The sequence below is a fragment of the Zalophus californianus genome, chromosome 10, assembly GCF_009762305.2.
Source record: "Zalophus californianus isolate mZalCal1 chromosome 10, mZalCal1.pri.v2, whole genome shotgun sequence".
Lineage (NCBI taxonomy): Eukaryota > Metazoa > Chordata > Mammalia > Carnivora > Otariidae > Zalophus > Zalophus californianus.
Window position 1 is genome coordinate 3383096 of NC_045604.1, and position 22793 is coordinate 3405888.

Below are 22793 nucleotides of genomic sequence, written 5' to 3' on the forward strand. Positions count from 1 at the left end.
GGTGCCCTGTGGGGCTTATCCTGCCCTCGGTGCTGTGGATGGGGGTCAGCCAGTGCATTCTGCAGGTGCCCTGTGGGGCTTATCCTGCCCTCGGTGCTGTGGATGGGGGTCAGCCAGTGCATTCTGCAGGTGCCCTGTGGGGCTTATCCTGCCCTCGGTGCTGTGGATGGGGGTCAGCCAGTGCATTCTGCAGGTGCCCTCTGGGGCTTATCCTGCCCTCGGTGCTGTGGATGGGGGGTCAGCCAGTACATTCTGCAGGTGCCCTGTGGGGCTTATCCTGCCCTCGGTGCTGTGGATGGGGGTCAGCCAGTGCATTCTGCAGGTGCCCTGTGGGGCTTATCCTGCCCTCGGTGCTGTGGATGGGGGTCAGCCAGTGCATTCTGCAGGTGCCCTCTGGGGCTTATCCTGCCCTCGGTGCTGTGGATGGGGGGTCAGCCAGTGGATTCTGTGGGTGCCCCTGTGGGGCTTATCCTGCCCTCGGTGCTGTGGATGGGGGTCAGCCAGTGCATTCTGCAGGTGCCCTCTGGGGCTTATCCTGCCCTCGGTGCTGTGGATGGGGGGTCAGCCAGTGCATTCTGTGGGTGCCCCTGTGGGGCTTATCCTGCCCTCGGTGCTGTGGATGGGGGTCAGCCAGTGCATTCTGCAGGTGCCCTCTGGGGCTTATCCTGCCCTCGGTGCTGTGGATGGGGGGTCAGCCAGTGCATTCTGTGGGTGCCCCTGTGGGGCTTATCCTGCCCTCGGTGCTGTGGATGGGGGGCCTGTGGAAGACACAAAACAGAGACAGGGCTGCTGCTGGGAGCCAGGCAGGGGAGAATAACCTGAAGGCGTGTTCATGGGGAAATGAAAGGGGCAGTAAAAAGCCATGTGGTTGTGGGAGGCAGTGAGATTTCTCAAACAGGGAAGTGGTCAGAGGGTGAGGTTTGGTAGGGAGCGGATGGCAGAGCAGGGGTGAGACCATGTGAGCTGGGCTCACAGTGGGGAGCTGAGGAGAGCTCTCTCTCTGAGGGGCAAGCATCACCCACAGAGGTGAACCTGGTGTACCTGCTCTTCTCATTCCCCTGAGGCTGAATTTCCCCACATACTTCTCCTTTCCTTCATCACTCCGTATTCTTTCCTGTGGCAATCACATGGATTGCATCACGGGTGAGTCCAGGAGAGAAACCGGGTAAAAAGTAGGTCTCTGCACCTTCTTCCCATGCCCAGAGGGTTGTCCTGGTTTCCTCCAGTCTGTGTGGGCTCTGGCAGAGCACGCCTAACCCCATGGTCACCTTCTCCAAGATGTTGAGACTAGAAGTGCAAGACAATTTGATTTCCAGTGAATTTTCTCTTCCTGGCTTGTAGACAGCTACCTTCTCAGTATCTCCTCACATGACCTTTCCTTGGTGCCTGGGGACAGGGAGAGAGGGAGACAAAGAGCTCATTCTCCGTCATCTCTTCTTGTAAGGCCCCCTGTTAGTATCTCCTGTAACCACAATTACTTCTTAGAGTTCCCATCTTCAAACAGAACCACACAGGGCAGGAGGTGCTGTTAAGGCTTCCATGCATGAATTTTGGTGGGGGGTGAGGGACACAAATAATCAGTTTATAACAATAAGACCACTTCATTTGGAGTTCAATGACAGCAAAATTACTTGGATTACACATGTAACAGAAATTCTCTAGAAGTTTTATCAGAAGTGAAGCTGATAATTTGATTGATAATCTTATGCTTTACATCTCTATCTCATTTGGTTCTGAGTTTAGGAGGGGAGAGAATGCTAGTTACCCGGTTCTACAGGCTCTATAATACTAACCAGTATGGCTGGGTTGGGTTGCAGTTGTAAGTAAACTTGAGAATCTTAGAGGCTTGCTTTCTGACACCAGCACACCACACGCGGCCTCTGTCTCGGGGCTGCCATCCGAGGCGGTGGCTCTCCCAAGCTCTGCACAGCCAGGTGCTCAGAGCCCTGTAGGTGGCCTATGTCTGCAGCACCACACAGGAGGGCTGTGTGTTTCCTACAGGGGACTGTGATAACCATACAGCATCGTGTGGGCTGTGGCTTCCTAACACCAGAGGTTGCCATTGACAAGAAGGTTCGGGCAATGATGGGGCGTGTGCAAGATCTGGGTAGGGCTGAAATCATGGTTGGTGGTTCTTGGAGGAGTTTGTGGCACATAGAAATCGCCTCGTATCTGTAGGGGTAATAGAAAGAGCTCACTGACTGTGACCTCCAGCCTCATTATTAATGCTGACAAATGTGAAAGAGAAATGGCTGCAGACGGGATTTAAGTAAGTGTCCCCTGCACTCAGTGAGTTCTGGAAGTTATTAACGGGCACTATAATAACGTATGGCTTGGGTCTTTAAAAGATCGGAACTCATGTATTCACACAGTTCACCAGTCAGAACCATCAACAAATCACCAGGCACTTCTCAAAATGGGCGACGTACATATTTTTGAACATGAACAAACGCCACTCTTTTTTGACAATGTATTTTCATCAGATCACACTTACCGTCAATGAGAACGTTCAAAGCCTTCCCTTGCCTGTGTCTCCGTGAAAAGCTGCACCTCTGACCCCTCCTCCCTGCAATCCATCGCTGTACGCGTTGCCACCACACCCTCAGGTTGAAAAGCACAGCTTCCACTCAAGACTTCAAGTCATGGACACTCCAGGGGCCAGGCGATCAGAATGCCTCCCTGGAGAATGTTGTCCTTGTGTCTGGGATGCTAGACACTGAAACAGCAATTATCACAATGTATTTCAATTCTTGGTTTAAATACACTCGTCCATCTCTGTATGTTCACATACCTACTAAGATACTTGGTGCCAAGCATGTGTTGAGGGACTTTTTGGTGAGGGAATACACAAAATAAACTCAAGAGGAGGGCATATACTTTGTATTGTTGATAGTCCTATGTACTCTGGGGTGGCTACACTTTCATCTCTAAGGATAGTGGTGAACCAGCTACGGTTTACGCAGGTGCCTGAGGAGGTGGCAGCAGACGTGAGAATGCAAATCCTCCCATTTACAAAGGAGCCAGCGAGAATCGGGGAAGGAGACAGGTGGAAGGAGACAGGGTGAGATAGGCTTGGCGACACCATGCAGTTTCTGTTTTTTGTTGCAGTGGTGAGACACAAGTCTCCAAGAGGTAAAGAGACCTTCCATTGTCGCACACAACTTCCAGGAGGGAATCCAGCAGGGGGAGGCTGAGGACGAGGAGAGCAGCAGGAAGCCAGGCAGAAGGACAGTCTTGGTCCGAGCTGGAGGGGAAACGAGAGCACGCATAGGAGGCTGGAGTTTGAAGGAGGAGCAGATCGTCTTTTGTTTCAATTAGCAGTTGGTGGGGAGCACGGCTTTTTGGTGGAAGAAGGAAGTCAGACCAGAAACACTGAAGGGCAGGTTTTCTGAGAACAGAGAGAAGTTGAGAAACATCTGCAAGTGACATGCTGTCTCTGGAACTCGTCCTGCTGGCTGCTCTTCTCCTGAGGGGTGACAGTGCAGGAGGTAAGAGCTCTGCCGGCTGCCCAGCCCTGATCCGGGCAGGGCGTGCTCCCTTTCCCTAGACAGATCAGGATTCTCAGGTCACCGGAGTGCTCACGCCCCGAGGGCTCCTGTCTCCTGGTAAGGCTCACCCCTTGAAAGGATAGTGGTGAGTATGGGCCCCAGGTGAGGGAAATGCCATCACTAACCTGGTCATAACTTGTCCCTCTCCCTCCCCCCTTCTCTCATTTCTTCTCTCTCTGTCCCTCTCTCTCCCTCTCTCTCTCTTCCTGTCTTTGTCCCCCTCCTTCCCTCTTTGTCTCTGTCTCTCTGTCTCTCCCTCTCTCTCCCCCTTCCTCCCTCCCTTTCTTTCTCTCTCTCTCTTTCTCTCTCTCCCTTTGTCTTTCTGTCCTTCCTTCCCTCCTTCTCCCTCTGTCTCTCCCTCTCTCTCTTCTTCCCTCCTTCTCTCTCTCTCTCTGTCTCTCATCTCTCTCGTAACTGGTTCACTTTCCATCTTCTCCTTCCTGCTTGCCTCCTTTTTCCCTTAAACTACCTGACCCTCCACTACCCTCAGCCACCGAGGAACACATCTCGTTCCATGTCATCCAGATCTCGTCCTTTGCCAACCACTCCTGGGCACAACATCGAGGCTCAGGTTGGCTGGGTGATGTGCAGACGCATGGCTGGGAGAGCGAGTCTGGCACGATCATTTTCCTGCACACCTGGTCTAAGGGCAACTTCAGCGACGAGGAGCTGATAGATCTGGAGCTGCTATTCCGTGTCTACTTCATTGGATTAACTCGGGAGACTGAAGAATATGCCAGTCAACTGCACTTTGGATGTAAGTTCAATCGACTCCATTAAGGGAATCCCTCAGAAGGTTCGTCTGTTTCTGGGAAACATCCTCATATCGTTCTGGACCCAAGGTCTACGTCCACAACCCAACAACCATTATGGCCCGTGTCATGTGCCCTGGAGAGCTGTAATTGCAGCTCCTTCACATGGGCTCCTACCCCGCGCCCTCCCCCTCCAACCTGTGACTCACCTATCATTTCCCCGACTTCCTCAAGTCAAATTCTTGATTCTTGGCATGTATCCCTTATGGCCCCTTCCCCGACCCATCAATTCTCTTCCTTATTCCTGGTCAAACACATCTTTAGCTTACTCCCACACCCCTATAAAATTTTCTTGCTCCACTTTTTTTTAAAAGATTTTATTTTTATTTATTTGACAGGGAGATAGAGAGAGAGCATGAGCAGGGGGAGTGGCAGGCAGAGGGAGAGAGAGAAGCAGGTCCTCCACTGAGCAGGGAGCCTGACGCGGGGCTCGATCCCAGGACCCTGGGCCGAAGGCAGACGCTTAATAACTGAGCCACCCAGGCTCATCCTCTTGATCCACTTTTTAATAAAGTTCTTATATTGTTTCTCTCATATTTTTTCACAAATCTCTATTTCTTTTTTTTCTTCCTTCTTCCTAGATCCTTTTGAAGTACAGGTGAGAGCTGGCTGTGAGCTACATTCTGGTGACATTGAAAAAGGCTTCTTACAGGCAGCTTATGAAGGATCAGATTTCCTGAGTTTCCAAAACCTGTCATGGGTGCCAGCTCCAGAGGGTGACAGCAGAGCCCAGAGTGTCTGTGATCTCCTGAACCAGTACGAAGGCATCAAGGAAACCGTGCACAGGCTCGTCACAAACACCTGTCCCCGATTTGCCTTGGGTCTCTTCGATGCTGCGAAGGTGGATTATAAGAGGCAAGGTTGGTACAGCCCCTTCCTCTAAGATTTTTCCATACAAGTCTTGCCCCTTCCCACCATCCCTTTCAAAGTCGGGACAAGGAAGAATTCAAGACAGATAGGGTTTGCTTTGTTATCTTCCTTTCCCAAAGGAAGATAATACATGCATATGGATGTGGTTAAAGACCCCTAAGCTGTTGTGTTAGGGTCCCCATCTGAATACCTCTCATGCCCTCTGCAGTGAAGCCTGAGGCCTGGCTGTCCACTGGCCCCAGTCCCGGTCCCGGCCGTCTGCTGCTGGTGTGCCACGTCTCTGGGTTCTACCCAAAGCCTGTGTGGGTGATGTGGATGCGGGGTGAGCAGGAGCAGCAGGGCACCCAGCGAGGCGACGTCCTGCCCCATGCTGATGGGACGTGGTATCTCCGAGTGACCCTGGACGTGGAGGCTGAGGAGGCGGCCGGCCTGTCCTGCCGGGTGAGACACAGCAGTCTAGGAAACCAGGACATCATTCTCTACTGGGGTGAGTAAGATGGGGTCTGTAGGTGTGCGAAGGTGGTTGTTGAGGCTAGAGATTAGGGCAGAGGAAGGTTTCATGACACCAGAATTACGTGAGCATGGTATCAGGAGGGAATGAATACAAGTGACTTCAAGAATGTAGGGATGGAACGATGGGACACAAAGGGTGCTCAGATGTAAGAGACTTAGGGAGAGATGAGGTGCCCTTCCCTGAGCAGGTGTGAGAATACCGTGACAAGGTGGGTTGAAGATGGCCCTCATACCCAATGCATATGTTGACGTGGGGGGAAAATCAGTGGACAGAGTAGAACTGACAGTGGGTGGAAAATGACATTGGTGTGTCTCTCCAATACCCACAGGACACCACCTTTCCTTGTACTTGATCCTGTTGGCCGTGATAGTGCCCCTAATTCTTCTGATAGTCCTTGCGTTGTGGTTTAAGAAGCGCTGGTAAGTTCTTTGTGTCTCCTCCTTTCTTCCCAGTATCTTATTTCACATTCCATTTTTGTCTCTCTTAGCTTCTGTCTCCCGACACTCCCCTCATCCTCACTTACCACCTCCAATGCACCCAATATCTCCCATTTCTTTTCCACAGCTCCTATCAAGACATCCCGTGAGCTGCCTCATCACACCTTCCCCAGTGGCCCAGGAACCTAGGACCACAGAGTGATGATACCATTCTTTCTGCCCTCTATTTAATTTTTTTCTTGTTTCTGCTTTATAATCATTGTTCACATAAACTAATTTAGTTCTGTAACTCTGTATGGAATCCCTTCCTTGTAATCTCCATCTGTTCAATAGTCCTCTACTTTTGAAGTCCATTCTGATTCTCATCCTCCAGGGTGTTCCCTGATCCATGGGCAGGAAGCCCTTCAACTCTGCTATATGTGCACCTCACTTCTACCCTGCACGCAGTTACCCAGGTCTTTCTTCCCCTTCCAGTGTGCAAGCTCCTCTGGGACAATGATCATGACGAAGGTGCGTTTCCTGCATATAATACATGCTCAGTGAAAATCAAACCTAAACAAATCATATCCAAGTTAGATCCACTGTCATGTTGATAGTCTTTCTTCACAATGTTCATTCCTGACCTGGTTGTAGTATTTGAAGGATTGACGTTTCCCTTCTTGTTCCAGTGTTTCTTGTTTGGCCCAGAAAGCCCACATGCCTTTAGCTCCCTCGTTTTCTCCCTAACTCTTAAGGAAAAATGCAACTTTGCTCCCTGCCATACTTACTTTATAAATACAATGAGCCATGCTTCTCCAACTTATTCTAAACATGGAGAGAGAAACAGTGAGCAGGCAACGTCTGCAGGGCAGTGGGGCAGACGTGTCGCTGAATGGTTAATAAAAAGGAACAAGAGAGCTGGTCCTCAGGATAAGGACGGGACCAAGGCAAGGGATGTATATGGAAAACAAACCTCTCAAAGGGTAGTGTTATCTCAGACACCTGTCTGGGGTTCTTTTCCTTTAAGTTTCATTCACTAATTCAAGTAATTCTTGTCGAGCACTAAACACAAGACAGGCATACACCCTCGTAAATTGGTGGGCGAGGAAAGAGTCAGGGCTGCACCCACCTGCCTGGAGGCACCATGTCTACTTCTTCAGTCTGTCTATGTCCTTTGGACTGGGGACAATATTTTGTTTCTTTTTAGGAATTTTTGAATTAACTTTATAGATATGTAATTTACTTACAATAAAATATATCTGTTTTAAGTGTGGAGTTCCATTCATTTTGACAACTGTATACACCTATGTAAGCAATACCACAATCAAGAAACAGCACATTCCATTACCCGGATACCCCTGTCCCCATGTGCAGCTAAACCGCCAACCGGGCATCCTTGAAACTACTGGTATGCTTAATGATATGATTAAGCTTAGATTTGTCTTTTCTATATTTGTATTAAAATACAATCATCTGTATGTACTCTTTGTATCTAGGTGCTTTTTCCCCACCTAGCGTATGGTTGTTAGGTCATCCTACATTCCTTCTTATTGCTCAATCGATTCCATGTATGAATATACCACCTTTTTTTTTTTTTTTTAAATTCATCCACTCTTTGATGGTTATTTGTTTTGTTTCTAGTTAGAGGCTCTTTGAATAAAGTTGCTTTGTTTGTTTTATTACCTGCCTGGACTAATTCTGTGGATTCTGGCTGCCCCGCAGTTTGCCCTGCTCACTTTGTTTTTTCATCCAAGTGACAATTGGTATATAACATTACATTAGTTCCAGATGTACAATGTAAATCTTAGATCATTGTCTACATTGCAAAGTGGTCACTGGAAGAAGATCTCTTTTTCTCTCCTCCCTTCTTGCTTTCCTCCCTCCTTCCCTCCCCTCTTCTCTTTCTTCCTCTTTCCCGCCTTCCTTGGAGTCACTCCCACCTGTCCTTCCTATATGGGATGCTGCCCGATCCATGAATGATTTGATAAAGCCAATTACATCTTCAGATTCATTAGGTTAAATTTGTGTTTTAGCAGCACCTTAAAGGGGTAAGGCTCACACCTTTTGTTGAGGGGACATGTGTGGATCGGAGTGCACATTTACCATTCAAGCAGCTTATAAATCTGCCCTGACTTCTACTTTGTTTGCAAAAAGCTTCATGTCTGGCGAGGGAAAAGCAGAGAACTGTGACACGCTTCACTTTCTGCTTAGTGTGTGTGCAACCTTCCACACCTCTAGGAATACGTGAGAGCTCGAGGTCCACCATGACTGACTCACTTCCTTGACGTCTGTGAAACTTCAGTGGCTCTGTTCTTTGCCTCAACTGGAATTGCAGCTGTAGGCAGCGGTCATGTTGACCTTTGATTTCTGCCGACTGCTATTGTTTCCTACAAACTCCCTGGACACGGACCCTCTCTGTGGAGTTCCAAATTGGGTCTACTCTTCTGGTGACAGCAAGACCGTAGGTTCTCGGCCTCCGGAATCGCTGCGCCAGGGGTGGGGTGGGGGCAGTCTAGTGTTCGGTCACCCTGTTGTTCTTGCTGAGGGTAAGGCAGCTTTTGAATTAAGTACTTCTTAATCTGTTGCATGCCTTTGGTCATTTTCCAGAATTCTGAAATAGTTTATTCAGAAAATTATGTCCAGTATTATCACTGATATTTAGGGAAAGAAAGTTCTGAGCCCCTTACCCAGCCATTTGGGGTGTCCTGCTCCATGTAGACACTTTGTAACATTATAAATCAAACAAACAAGAGTTTCAGTTCCTAACCATTGAAAGCAAAACACAATACGCATAACCACTTACCAAGTTGGTGACAAACCACAAATCAGGAACTATTTCAAGCAACTTTAAAGCATAACAATTTACTTATGTCCAGGGGATATACCCTAGGGTCATAAAACAATACTTAAATTGTTTTCAATAATCATATTGCTCATGATAGTGTTGGTATTGTTCTAAGACTCTGTTGTGTGTATGGTCTAGTGGGATATAGGTTACAGTGTGGGATGGGTGAATACATAATTATATTCATTCATCAGCAACCAGGATTTTCTGTAGGGGGAGAAGAGATTGATGTGAGATAAATGAGTAAAACTCTGTGGTTCTAGACTCAAATCAAAGTATAAATATGAACTCATTACAGTATTCTTTTCTTCCTAAGTCAATCTTTTAATGTATAGACATTAAAAAATGACAAACCAGAAAACAGTTTTACATTGACCTAGTGGAGATCATCCATTACGTACAGCCATGTTAGCAAACCCCATAGCTGGACATAAAGTCAGGACAGGTCCTGCTCGATCCTAGCCTCAAGGCTGAGCTGTCCTGCCCCGCTCACGTAGAATCAGTGCATTCAGTGAGCAAAGCCAAGCTTCTCACACCTCTGCTTTGACTCTTCCTTCTGAACCAAGAGGCGAGAGAAGAACAAGCAAAGGTCGTGTTGTTACCCAGAAGGAGATGGTAAGAGCAGCACTGGGAGCTTCCTTTACTCCTCATGGCTCGGTGCCCACAGAATGACTTTAAGAAGCCCCTCTGCATAGATGTGATTGCCTCCAAGTGCAGATATTTTGGTCTGAACTGTGAGGTTTGTGGCAGACACAGAGTGGGTGAGTGGTAGGGAACAGCCAAAGAATGTGTGTCTCTGAAGACAAATGCTATGTCTTCAGAGAAATAAGGCAGGTACTGCTGCCCCCAAACACCATGAGGCAAGGAGTGGCTCAAATCAGGGTCTTTGCAGAAACAGAATCTGTGTGCTGAGGGTCCCCCTTCCCATGAAAGCTGAAGGCCCTAGAACAGAATGCTGGAGAGCCTTTTATTAATCTCCTGGGTTAAAATGACAGTTAAGCTCATTTGGGGAAAAAGAGAAACACTAACCACCCCTCCCTTCAGGTTTTAGTAGCCAACAGGAATCTGGGCTCTGAAGAGTCACAAACACCTTCCCCCCCCCCCAGGATTATATACAGTAGTGGCTGCTGATCAAATGTGTTGTCGTGGGAAATCCGGGAGCACTGATGTGAGTGGTGCTCCATTTGAGGAGCTATGCCAGGAGCATCGTCCAGAGTCGCAGTCCCCATGCAGGGACAGTCACGCACAGGACCAAAGGTGGGGGTGCTGGGGACAAGTGATTCTGTGTTCTATGGATAATGGTATAGAGGGACGGTAAAAAGGTAAGGTATAAGCACAACCTTTGGAAACATCTCCTTCAGACATTCTGTTAATAAAATCTTAAGAGCTTAGGAGCCTGGAAAGGTTGAGAAATTCTAAAGAACTAAGCAAAAACAAACAAAAAGAGAGGGTGGGAGGTGTCAAAGACGTGAGAGCTCTTTGTGGGTGTCGACTGGCCCACTCTGTCCCCACGTGCATCTTCCCGTTTGCTCGGACTGGAGAGGTGGGGCATAGACAACCAGCCTGTGTCAAGGGCAAGAGCTTCTGGTGGTCCTTTCTGGCACTGACACTCAGCAGGTCCTGGGGTCCCTGCAGAGAGCCTTGGGCAGCCTGACAAGGTGGTGATGGTGGCGCCATGGTTTCTGGGGGTCACACTGTGTTGTCAAGAATTCTATAGTAGTCTTGCAACCCATGCCAGCGCCTAATCTGCCCATGTGAACTGAGAGCCAGTCTGGGCTGTGCTGAACGCATGATCCTCCTCAATAAAGACATGGTCTCCAAAACGTAAAGGAAAGAACAAAGAACCTTCGCTGAATTACTGGAAAGGTGGCCTTATGACACGCTGACTCTTCCCAACACAATGAGGTCCAGCCCTTACACCTGCCAGAACCACCCCCCCCAACCCCTGGGGTGATAGTCGCTCATCACAGTGGTCTTCACAACACTGATGGTCCACACAACACTGACAGGTGACCGTGCCCCCAGATGCTGCCCCCTGTGTTCAGACTTGCCATGGAGTCACTTGCCCAGCCCCATGGCCACCAACTCCTTTCTGCAGCTTTGTCAAAGTTGGCCAGCCCCTCCGTCTATCTGGGATTCTCCACAATATTTATTCTTTAAAAAAAGAATAGAGCAAGATGGCAGAGGAGTAGGAGACCTGGATTTCGTCTGGTCTCAGGAATTCAGCTGAATAGGGATCAAACCATTCTGAACACCTACGAACTCAACAGGAGATTGAAGAGGAGAGTAGCAACAACTCTCTGAACAGAGAGGTGACCACTTACTGGAAGGTAGGACGTGCGGAGAAGTGAATCCGAGGCGATATTCCGGAGGATAGACGGCGGGGGAGGGGGCCTCCGCCGGCCGCTTCTGGCAAGTGCTAGAGCCGCGGAGCACAAAATCGGACCTTTTAGAAGTCGGCTCTGCTGAGGGATGTCGCTGCAGTGGCTAAGCAGGGGGTGGAATCCTCCCGGGACAGTGTGGTCTCAGGACCCTCGGGGTCACAGAAAGACTGGGGGTGCCTGAGTGCGGCAGAGCTCCCAGGTATCAGAGCAGGGAAGCCGGCTGCAGAGACGGAGCCGAGGCGCGGGCTCTCAGCTCGGGGTGGCCATAAACTGTGATCCGCGGCCCAGTCGGGCCACTGCTCCTCCAGCAGGGACCCCACAAGCAGCAGATCCGGGGAGACTCCCCTTCCTCCCCCGGGAGGAGCGGCGCGGGAGCGCACCGCAGGGATCTGCTGGGTTTGGAGACTCCACACGGGGTTGGGTGCCAGAGATAGAAACGCTCGGTCACAGGCCGGGTGAGCACGGAGTGCGGCCGGAGACCAGGGACACGGGAGTGACTGCTTTTCTCTGGGGGTGCACTGAGGAGCGGGGCCCCGAGTTCTCAGCTCCTCCAGGTGAAGATTGGGAGGCCACCATTTTTGCCCTGGTCCTCCAAAGCTGTACCGAGAGACTGCAGGGAAAAAAAGCTCCTGAGAGCAAACCGGAGCAGCTTCCTTAGCCCGGACCCGCAAGGGCGGGGCAATTCCGCCTCCGGCAAAGACATTTGGAAACCACAGCAACAGGCCCCTCCCCCAGAAGATCAGCGCGAACAGCCAGTAAGCCAAGACCAAGTTTACCGATCAAGGAGAACGGGAGAACTCCAGCTCTAGGGGAATACTGCACATAAAATTCATGGCTTTTTTTTTACCATGATTCATTAGTTCATCAAAGTTAATTTTTGTTGACTGTTTTCTTTTTTATTTTATTTTTCTTTTCCCTTTTTCAACCAACATCTTATCAATCCCTTTTTAAAAAAAAAAACATTTTTTATTTTTCATTTTTAGAGTCATATTTTATCCCTTCATAGTAGTTACCCTTATTTTTGGCATATATATATAAGTTGATCTCTCTTTAAAATTTTGAGATACAGTTTCTTCTAACAGATCAAAATATACCCTAAATCACTAGTGTATGGCTTTGTTCTAGTCTCCTGCCTGATCACATTCTCTCCCTTTTTCCTTTTTTTTTTCTTAAATCTTCTTTCTTTCTTCAAACAACTTCTTATCTTATCAAGTCCTTTTATAAAATCTTTTATAATTTTCATCTTTACAGTCATCTTCCATCCTTTCATTGTATCAACCCTTATTTTGTATATATATGTCTTTCTTCCTTTAAAATTTTAGGAGGCAATTTTTCTAATAGACCAAAATATGCCCAAAATCTAGTGTGTGGCACTGATCTATGCACCAGCCTGATCATATTTGACCATATTCTGTTTTTTTTGTATTGTTCTGTTTTTGTTTTTATCTTTTTTTCTTTTTTTTTCTTTTCTCTTTCTTTTTTCTTTCTTTCCCTTTCTTTTCCCCTGGTTTCAGGTCTTTTCTGATTTGTATACAGTATATTTGCTGGGGACGTTGTAAACCTGTTAGCATTTTGTTCTCTCATTCATCTATTTTCCTCTGGACAAAATGACAAGACGAAAAAAATCACCTCAGCAAAAAGAACAAGAGGTAGTACTGTCAGCCAGGGACCTACTCAATACGGACATTAGTACGATGTCGGACCTAGAGTTCAGAATCATGACTTTAAAGATACTAGCTGGGCTTGAAAAAAGCGTGGAAGTTATTAGAGAAACCCTTTCTGGAGAAATAAAAGAACTAAAATCTAACCAAGTCGAAATCAAAAAGGCTATTAATGAGATGCAATCAAAAATGGGGGCACTAACTGCTAGGATAAATGAGTCAGAAGAGAGAATCAGTGATATAGAAGACCAAATGATGGAAAGTAAAGAGGCTGAGAAAAAGAGGGAGAAACAACGACAGGATCACGAGGGCAGAATTCGAGAGATAAGTGATATGATAAGACAAAACAACATTAGAATAATTGGGATCCCAGAAGAAGAAGAGAGAGAGAGGGGGGCAGAAGGTATATTGGAGCAAATAATAGCAGAGAACTTCCCTAATGTGAGGAAGGAAACAGGCATTAAAATCCAGGAGGCACAGAGAACCCCTCTCAAAATCAATAATAATAGGTGAACACCCCGACATCTAATAGTAAAACTTACGAGTCTCAGAGACAAAGAAAAAATCCTGAAAGCAGCTCGGGAGAAGAGATATGTAACCTACAATGTTAGAAACATTAGATTGGCAACAGACCTATCCACAGAGACCTGGCAGGCCAGAAAGGACTGGCAAGATATCTTCAGAGCACTAAATGAGAAAAATATGCAGCCAAGAATACTATATCCAGCTAGACTGTCATTGAAAATAGAAGGAGAGATAAAAAGCTTCCAGAACAAACAAAAACTAAAGGAATTTGCAAACACGAAACCAGCCCTCCAAGAAATATTGAAAGGGGTCCTCTAAGCAAAGAGAGAGCCTAAAAGCAGCAAAGATCAGAAAGGAACACAGACAACATACAGTTAACAGTCACCTTACAGGCAAAACAATGGCACTAAATTCATACCTTTCAATAGTTACCCTGAATGTCAATGGGCTAAATGCCCCAATCAAAAGACACAGGCTATCAGATTGGATTAAAAAACAAGACCCATCCATATGCTGTCTGCAAGAGACTCATCTTAGACCCAAAGACACCCCCACATTGAAAGTGAGGGGGTGGAAAACCATTTACCATGCTAATGGACACCAAAAGAAAGCTGGGGTGGCAATCCTTATATCAGACAAACTAGATTTTAAAACAAAGACTGTAATAAGAGATGAGGAAGGACACTATATCCTACTTAAAGGGTGTATCCAACAAGAAGATCTAACAATTGTAAATATCTATGCCCCGAACATGGGAGCAGCCAATGATATAAGGTAATTAATAACAAAAGCAAAGAAACACATTGACAACAATACAATAATAGTGGGGGACTTTAACACCCCCCTGACTGAAATGGACAGATCATCTAAGCAAAAGACCAACAAGGAAATAAAGACTTTAAATGACACACTGGACCAAATGGACTTCACAGACATATTCAGAACATTCCATCCCAAAGCAATGGAATACACATTCTTCTCTAGTGCCCATGGAACATTCTCCAGAATTGATCACATCCTAGGTCACAAATTAGGTCTCAACCGGTACCAAAAGATTGGGATCATTCCCTGCATATTTTCAGACCACAATGCTTTGAAACTAGAACTCAATCACAAGAGGAACGTTGGACAGAACTCAAATACATGGAGGCTAAAGAGCATCCTACTAAAGAATGAATGGGTCAACCAGGAAATTAAAGAAGAATTAAAAAATTCATGGAAACCAATGAAAATGAAAACACAACTGTTCAAAATCTTTGGGATACAGCAAAGGGCAGCCCTGAGAGGAAAGTATATAGCAATACAAGCCTTTCTCAAGAAACAAGAAAGGTCTCAAATACACAACCTAACCCTACACCTAAAGGAGCTGGAGAAAGAACAGCAAATAAAGCCCAAACCCAGCATGAGAAGAGAAATAATAAAGATCAGAGCAGAAATCAATGAACTAGAAACCAAAAGAACAGTAGAACAGATCAACGAAACTAGGAGCTGGTTCTTTGAAAGAATTAACAAGATTGATAAACCCCTGGCCAGACTTTTCAAAAAGAAAAGAGAAATGACCCAAAACAACAAAATCATGAATGAAAGAGGAGAGATCACAACCAACACCAAGGAAATACAAACAATTATAAGAACATATCATGAGCAACTCTATGCCAGCAAATTAGATAACCTGGAAGAAATGGATGCATTCCTAGAGATGTATCAACTACCAAAATTGAACCAGGAAGAAATAGAAAACCTGAACAGACCTATAACCACTAAGGAAATTGAAGCAGTCATCAAAAATCTCACAAGAAACAAAAGCCCAGGGCCAGATGGCTTCCCAGGGGAATTCTATCAGACATTTAAAGAAGAATTAATACCTTTTCTCCTGAAACTGTTCCAAAAAATAGAAATGGAAGGAAAACTTCCGAACTCATTTTATGAGGCCAGCATTACCTTGATCCCAAAACCAGACAAAGACCCCATCCAAAAGGAGAATTACAGACCAATATCCTTGATGAACATGGATGCAAAAATTCTCACCAAAATACTAGCCAATAGGATCCAACAGTACATTAAAAGGATTATTCACCACGACCAAGTGGGATTTATCCCTGGGTTGCAAGGCTGGTTCAACATCCGGAAATCAATCAACGTTATACAATATATTAACAAAAGAAAGAACAAGAAACATATGATCCTCTCAAAAGATGCAGAAAAAGCATTTGACAAAGTACAGCATCCTTTCTTGATCAAAACTCTTCAGAGTATAGGGTTAGAGGGTACATACCTCAATATCATAAAAGCCATCTATGAAAAACCTACAGCGAATATCATTCTCAATGGGGAAAGGCTGAGCGCTTTTCCCCTAAGGTCAGGAACGCGGCAGGGATGTCCACTCTCACCACTGCTATTCAACATAGTATTAGAAGTCCTAGCCACAGCAATCAGACAACAAAAAGAAATCCAAGGCATCCAAATCGGCAAAGAGGAAGTCAAACTCTCACTCTTTGCAGATGATATGATACTGTATGTGGAAAACCCAAAAGACTCCACCCCAAAACTGCTAGAACTCATACAGGAATTCAGTCAAGTAGCAGGATATAAAATCAATGCACAGAAATCAGTGGCCTTCCTATACACCAACAACAAGACAGAAGAGAGACAAATGAAGGAGCTGATCCCATTTATAATTGCACCCAAAACCATAAGATACCTAGGAATAAATCTAACCAAAGAGGCAAGGGATCTGTACTCAGAAAACTATAAAATACTCATGAAAGAAATTGAAGAAGACACAAAGAAATGGAAAAACGTTCCATGCTCATGGATTGGGAGAACCAACATTGTGAAGATGTCAATGCTACCTAGAGCAATCAACACATTCAATGCAATCCCCATCAAAATACCATCCACTTTTTTCAAAGAAATGGAACAAATAATCCTAAAATTTGTATGGAACCAGAAGAGACCCCGAATAGCCAGAGGAATTTTGAAAAAGAAAAGCAAAGCCGGCGGCATCACAATTCCGGACTTCCAGCTCTATTACAAAGCTGTCATCATCAAGACAGTATGGTACTGGCACAAAAACAGACACATAGATCAATGGAACAGAATCGAGAGCCCAGAAATGGACCCTCAACTCTATGGTCAACTTATCTTTGACAAAGCAGGAAAGAATGTCCAATGGAAAAAAGACAGTCTCTTCAACAAATGATGTTGGGAAAATTGGACAGCCACATGCAGAAGAATGAAAGTGGACCATTTCCTTACACCACACACAAAAATAGACTCCAAATGGTTGAAAGACCTAAACGTGAGACAGGAGTCCATCCAAATCCTAAAGGAGAACACAGGTAGCTACCTCTTCGACCTGAGCTGCAGCAACTTCTTCCTAGAAACATCGCCAAAGGCAAGGGAAGCCGGGGAAAAAATGAACTATTGGGATTTTATCAAGATAAAAAGCTTTTGCACAGCAAAAGAAACAGTCCACAAAACCAAAAGACAACCGACAGAATGGGAGAAAATATTTGCAAATGACATATCAGATAAAGGGCTAGTATCCAAAATCTATAAAGAACTTACCAAACTCAACACCCAAAGAACAAATAATCCAATCAAGAAATGGGCAGAAGACATGAACAGACATTTTTCCAAAGAAGACATCCAAATGGCCAACAGGCACATGAAAAAGTGCTGAACATCGCTCGGCATCAGGGAAATCCAAATCAAAACCTCCATGAGATACCACCTCACACCCGTCAGAATGGCTAAAATTAACAAGTCAGGGAATGACAGATGTTGGCGGGGATGTGGAGAAAGGGGAACCCTCCTACACTGTTGGTGGGAATGCAAGCTGGTGCAACCACTCTGGAAAACAGTATGGAGGTTCCTCAAACAGTTGAAATTAGAGCTACCATTCGATCCAGCAATTGCACTACTGGGTATTTACCACAAGGATACAAATGTAGGGACCCGAAGGGGTACGTGCACCCCGATGTTTATAGCAGCAATGTCCACAATAGCCAAACTGTGGAAAGAGCCAAGATGTCCATCGACAGATGAATGGATCAAGAAGAGGTGGTATATATACACAATGGAATATTATGCAGCCATCAAAAGGAATGAGATCTTGCCCTTTGCAACGACGTGGATGGAACTGGAGGGTGTTATGCTGAGTGAAATAAGTCAATCAGAGAAAGACATATATCATATGACCTCACTGATATGAGGAATTCTTAATCTCAGGAAACAAACTGAGGGTTGCTGGAGTGGTGGGGGGTGGGAGGGATGGGGTGGCTGGGTGATAGACATTAGGGAGGGTATGTGCTGCGGTGAGCGCTGTGAATTGTGCAAGACTGTTGAATCACAGATCTGTACTTCTGAAACAAATAACGCAACATATTTTAAGAAAAAAGAAAAAGAAGAAGATAGCAGGAGAGGAAGAATGAAGGGGAGTACGTCAGAGGGGGAGATTAACCATGAGAGACAATGGACTCTGAAAAACAACCTGAGGTTTCTAGAGGGGAGGAGTGTAGGGGGATGGGTTAGCCTGGTGATGGGTATTGAGGAGGGCACGTTCTGCATGGAGCACTGGGTGTTATGAAGAAACAATGAATCATGGAACACTGCATCAAAACTAATGATGTAATGTATGGTGATTAACATAACAATAAAAAAATAAAAAAAAAAAGAATAAAGTTTGGCCACTTAAAAAGCCCAGAAACGAAGACTAGCTGGGTCTCAGTGTATGGCTTCCACATAGTATTTTTACCCTATAAGGGACCAGAGAACCACCGGGAAATGACTTGATTTCTAGTTTGGGGCAGGGAGCTTCAACCTGAGTCCGGAACAGCTCTGCTGAACCACAAAGGGATGGAGAGCCCAGTGAGAAAGGACTGTTGCGAAATCAGAAGCAGGCTGACTTAGAAAGGATCCCAAGTCACAGAGGGGGCAATTTGAGTCTCAGCAAAAACAATGGCTAGGATAGGGTCAAGCATTTCAAATACGCTGACATTCGTGCATTTGCAGCAGAAAAAGTAATTCACTGGTCACCTGGAAGCTATACAAACAATTCACTCTCTTGAAGACTGGTAAATAAATGGAAAAAATTGAATACTTATTCTGTCTTTGGACATCTCAGAGTAATGAGATAGTTACTGAGGAGAAAATATCTTTTTAGAAATATTTTAACTAATAAAGGAGGTAGAATACCTTTGTGTATCCCCTGAAGAAATACCAGATTTAGGCCAGTTGGTGTCAAGGTATGTTCAGGTGTACCTGGGAGCTCCTGACACCCCTCCAGAGGCTCCATGAGTTCAAGACTATTCTTATAACAATACTACGATGATATTTTAGTGTACATTGTTTTCCAGAGACTGTAGTCATGTCATATTTCATCAGATGGTATTTGGAAGCAGTTATGAAAATATAGCTGCCTTCTATTAAGTTCAGATGTTAAAGAGGATTGCAAAAATATTTTAAAAACCTACAAAGCCACTATTCTCACTATATTTTCTTGTTTTTTTTAAATCCACATTTAGTTTATTTTCATTTTAAGTTAGTAAATAAACACATGTTTAAAAATGTTTTAGTTTTTACTTCTAATATATTAACTATCTAAAATTCCAATCCTCTCATGTGGCTGGGGGAATGTAAAGTGGTACAGCTGCTGAGGAAAATGGTTTGGCAGTTCCTCAAAAAGTTAACCATAGAATTAATCATTTGACCCAGAATCTCACCTCTAGGTATTTCCCCATAACAACTGAAAACAGATGTTCAGGCAAATATGTGTATGCAGCACTATTCACAATAGTGAATAGTGAGTAGAAGAAACAGCCCAAATTTCCATCAGTGGATAAACGGAAAAACAAAATGTGGTAGTACATACAATGGAATATCATCCAGCCATAAAAAAGAAAGAAAAAATGGTACAACATGGATGAACCTCAGAAACATGATGCTCCATGAAAGAAACCAGACACGAAAAAGCTCATGTTGTGTGACCCCATTTATATAAAATGCTCAGAATAGGTAAGTCCATGGAAACATAAGGAAGATTATCAGTTAATAAGGATTGGCATGGCGAGGGATGAAAGTGGGTGACTGCAGAGTAGATGTGGGATATTCTTTTGGGGTGATAGAAATTTTTTGGAAGTTGTTAGAGCTCGTTGTTATGCAACATTGTAATATACTAAATGCTGCTGAATTGAACACTTTAAAACAATTAATTTTATATTGTGTTTCACCTCAATAAGAAAAAATAAGCAATTAGATATTCACACTATAATATGAAACTCCAGAGTCTAAGTATAAGATGTTCCATTTTAGAAAAGAATGGAAGGAAACATGGAAAATCTTTGGAAAAAAAATTGCCTACAAAATAATAACAAATAGAATAATAGAAGTTTCCTTTTCAACAGTAGATGCAGGAAAATAATAAGCTAGACTGTGACACTTGAATTTGAAATTCAGACATCCCCAGACCTTTATCTGCTATAAGGATCGTATGGACCCCACCATATGCACTCTTAATAGACAACAACAGCAGAAAACAAAGTAAACCTACAGGAACAAAGTCATGTGGAAAAAAAAAAATCAAAACCCCAAAACATGCAGCTTGGTTTGACAGACCTATAAGGTAAAAATGCAGTGGGTTTTCCAATCAGTGTCCCAGTACTGGGGAGGTGGGGTCACTGTCACTGGAAATACCCCCTTGCAGCTCAAATTTGAGGTTTTTTTCTGACTCAAGAATCTGTGGGTCCTGGGCTAAGTTAAGCCAATCAAGGTTCCTGAGCTTAAAAGGGAGTCTGTTAACTGACTTCCAAGTTTGGGATAGGGTGGGACGGGGGATGAGAATTTGGATGGTGAAGAGGTAGCTCAGAGCTGCTACAAAAGCATATAGTGGCTGCTCAATTAATACTTGTTCGATAAATGAATGTGTGCATAATAAATAAGTCGGTCAAGGTACACTTGTTGTTTTTGGTTCTGTTGTTAACTTTTATTCTTTGGTTAAAAACACAGAATTTGAAAGAAAGCAATACAAGGGGCTGCTCATTTGCTGGCTTTCCTCTGGCCAGCTTAGGGCCTTGCAGGTACTGTGACCGCGGCTCAGGCTGAAGGACGCGCACAGCACGGACCTCAGGCTGCTGCTGGCTGTCAGCTCCGGGGCTGCTGCCTGCGCTTTGGTGGAGGGGCCCCTGCTGGCCCCAAATCTGCAGAAATCTCATGTTTGGCTCCAAGATGTTTATCTTCTTTGCTTTTGGGGTAGAATTTCAGGGTTATTTGTTGTATTTCTAATTTTGGGATCTTGGAGGAATCAGAGGTACGTTTTCAGCTATTAATCCTGTTCTCTCTCCTTTTCACCAGTAAAAGGCAGGACCCCGTCTTCTGAGCTTCTTGATTGGTGCAAACTGGGCGTCGAGAGATTTGTGTCCACTCAAGCTTTTGTTTTGGAGGCATGGGCCATTTGGGAGAGGAGACTTTATAGCCTGAGTGTGGAGTAGCTGTGTCACAACCAAGCTCTGGGTGTGCCTCTTGCATGAACGCCTTAGGTCTGGTTTGCATCGAGCAGGGGTGGTGGTGGGGATAGTAATAGTGTACGGGGCCTGGGGGGCAGGAGCACCTGTCTGGTGCCTGGCCCTGAAACGAGGCTACAGTTCTCAGTCTCTCCTTGAGTGTGCACCAGGACACCGTGGGTGCTCCTGCTGATGCAAGGGCATCCTCTCCCAGCCCAGCTGCACCGCCTCCCCGTGCTGCCACATTGCTCTCAGTGGAATATTTGTCCTGTGGGAGAATTAATCTACTAATTATGCTTGCATACCACTAAGTTTTTCACATTTGTGCATGCCAGCGAATTGACAGCACACCCAACAGAGTCTTGGGTATTCTACCTCAAACTGAAGGCTTACAGAGAAAAAAAAAAGACAGTGTCAATGGCAAGTAATGTTTAAATCTCTGCTGTCATCTGGCTGTGACCCAAAAAGTGAATTAGCTTATGTGAGGTATCGGATTCCAGGAATATTGTCCTGACTCACATACTTTGCAATCTGCACTTCGCAATCAGGCTTGAATAAAGGCCACTCTTAATACCGTGAGCCATTTATTTCCAGGCATAGAGATCGTTACAATCCTCATTTTGCATTTTTTATCTATGTAAATCGATCAGTTAGTGAAAGCCCCCAAGCATGGAATGTTTTACTACCACCTTTCTGCTAGATGATATATAGATCTATGCAAACTTGTCATTTTTTTCCTGATTGGAGAAAATCCAAGGATTATCTTTACAACTAACATTGATTAGAGACCGAATATTTCACTCAACAGTGCTCAATATATTGTTACAATGTGCCAAGGGCATTCATGGAGAAGACAGGGGATGGCATCTTAGGACAAACACCTCTGAACTTTTGGGGAAAAGTGACAAGCTCCTTGTTCACCTAGTAATCTTTTATTTGTTATCAGTAAGGCCAAAATGCAGATTGAGGTTGGGGATGTTGCAAAAGGAGGAAGAGGCTCTATTCCTTCTGAACCTTCTACAAAAAGCTACCTTTGCCTGACTCCCCAGGTTCTCCTGTCCTCAAGAAGATGTGTTACTCCCAGCTCCAAAGCTCAAGAGCTACTAAAAAGAAGATCATATGCCAGTAGAAAATACCATTTTTACCCTCAAAAAATGGCTGTGGTATAAGATAAATTTGCTTGCATTGTACATGGCAGTATTTATCATATTTGATTCTGGGATTTGGATCTGTAGCACTACAAGCTGGGTGGGGTTTGCAATGCTCTGCCTTGGTGTAAGTGATGGTCAACATATACCCCCCCAAATGAGAATGTGGGTTAGAGGGATGAGACAAAGGGCGTGAGATGAGCAACAGGAGCCACTGAGGATGCTGGGAGTGGTGACAATGGAGGGCCAGAGCAGGGAGGCAGGGAGAAGGTCGAGCTGCATGGACAAACCCAAAGGGCCCTTCTAGATACAGCTGTATCTAGAGAGAGTCTGAAGAGCAACAGAGAGCCCGAGACATTTGTCCCGGAGGAGACGTCCAACATCACCCTCTTCTTTAGCATTGTGGAAGTACGCGACTGGGGAGGCGACATGACCCTTCAAAATCACACGGGGGCTCTTGCAAGGTAGTAAGTAAGAAGGGAACTGAAGACGGGGAAGCAGCTGGAAGCCGGGCAGATAAGAAAATAAATGCTGGAGTCAGGCTGGAGTGGAAATGAGAGGCGAGTGG

The 22793-nt window shown here is 45.2% G+C and overlaps 1 protein-coding gene across 1 annotated transcript; it reads left to right on the forward strand.

Annotated features, from left to right (window-relative positions):
• Positions 1-2974: 2974 nt before the first annotated feature.
• LOC113933301 (T-cell surface glycoprotein CD1c-like) lies at positions 2975-7801 on the forward strand. The gene is made up of 6 exons (XM_027613259.1): positions 2975-3488; positions 4039-4305; positions 4942-5220; positions 5439-5717; positions 6073-6163; positions 6309-7801. The coding sequence occupies exons 1-6, from the start codon at positions 3428-3430 to the stop codon at positions 6328-6330; spliced, it is 999 nt and encodes a 332-aa protein (XP_027469060.1). The 5' UTR covers positions 2975-3427; the 3' UTR covers positions 6331-7801.
• The last annotated feature ends 14992 nt before the right edge of the window (positions 7802-22793 follow it).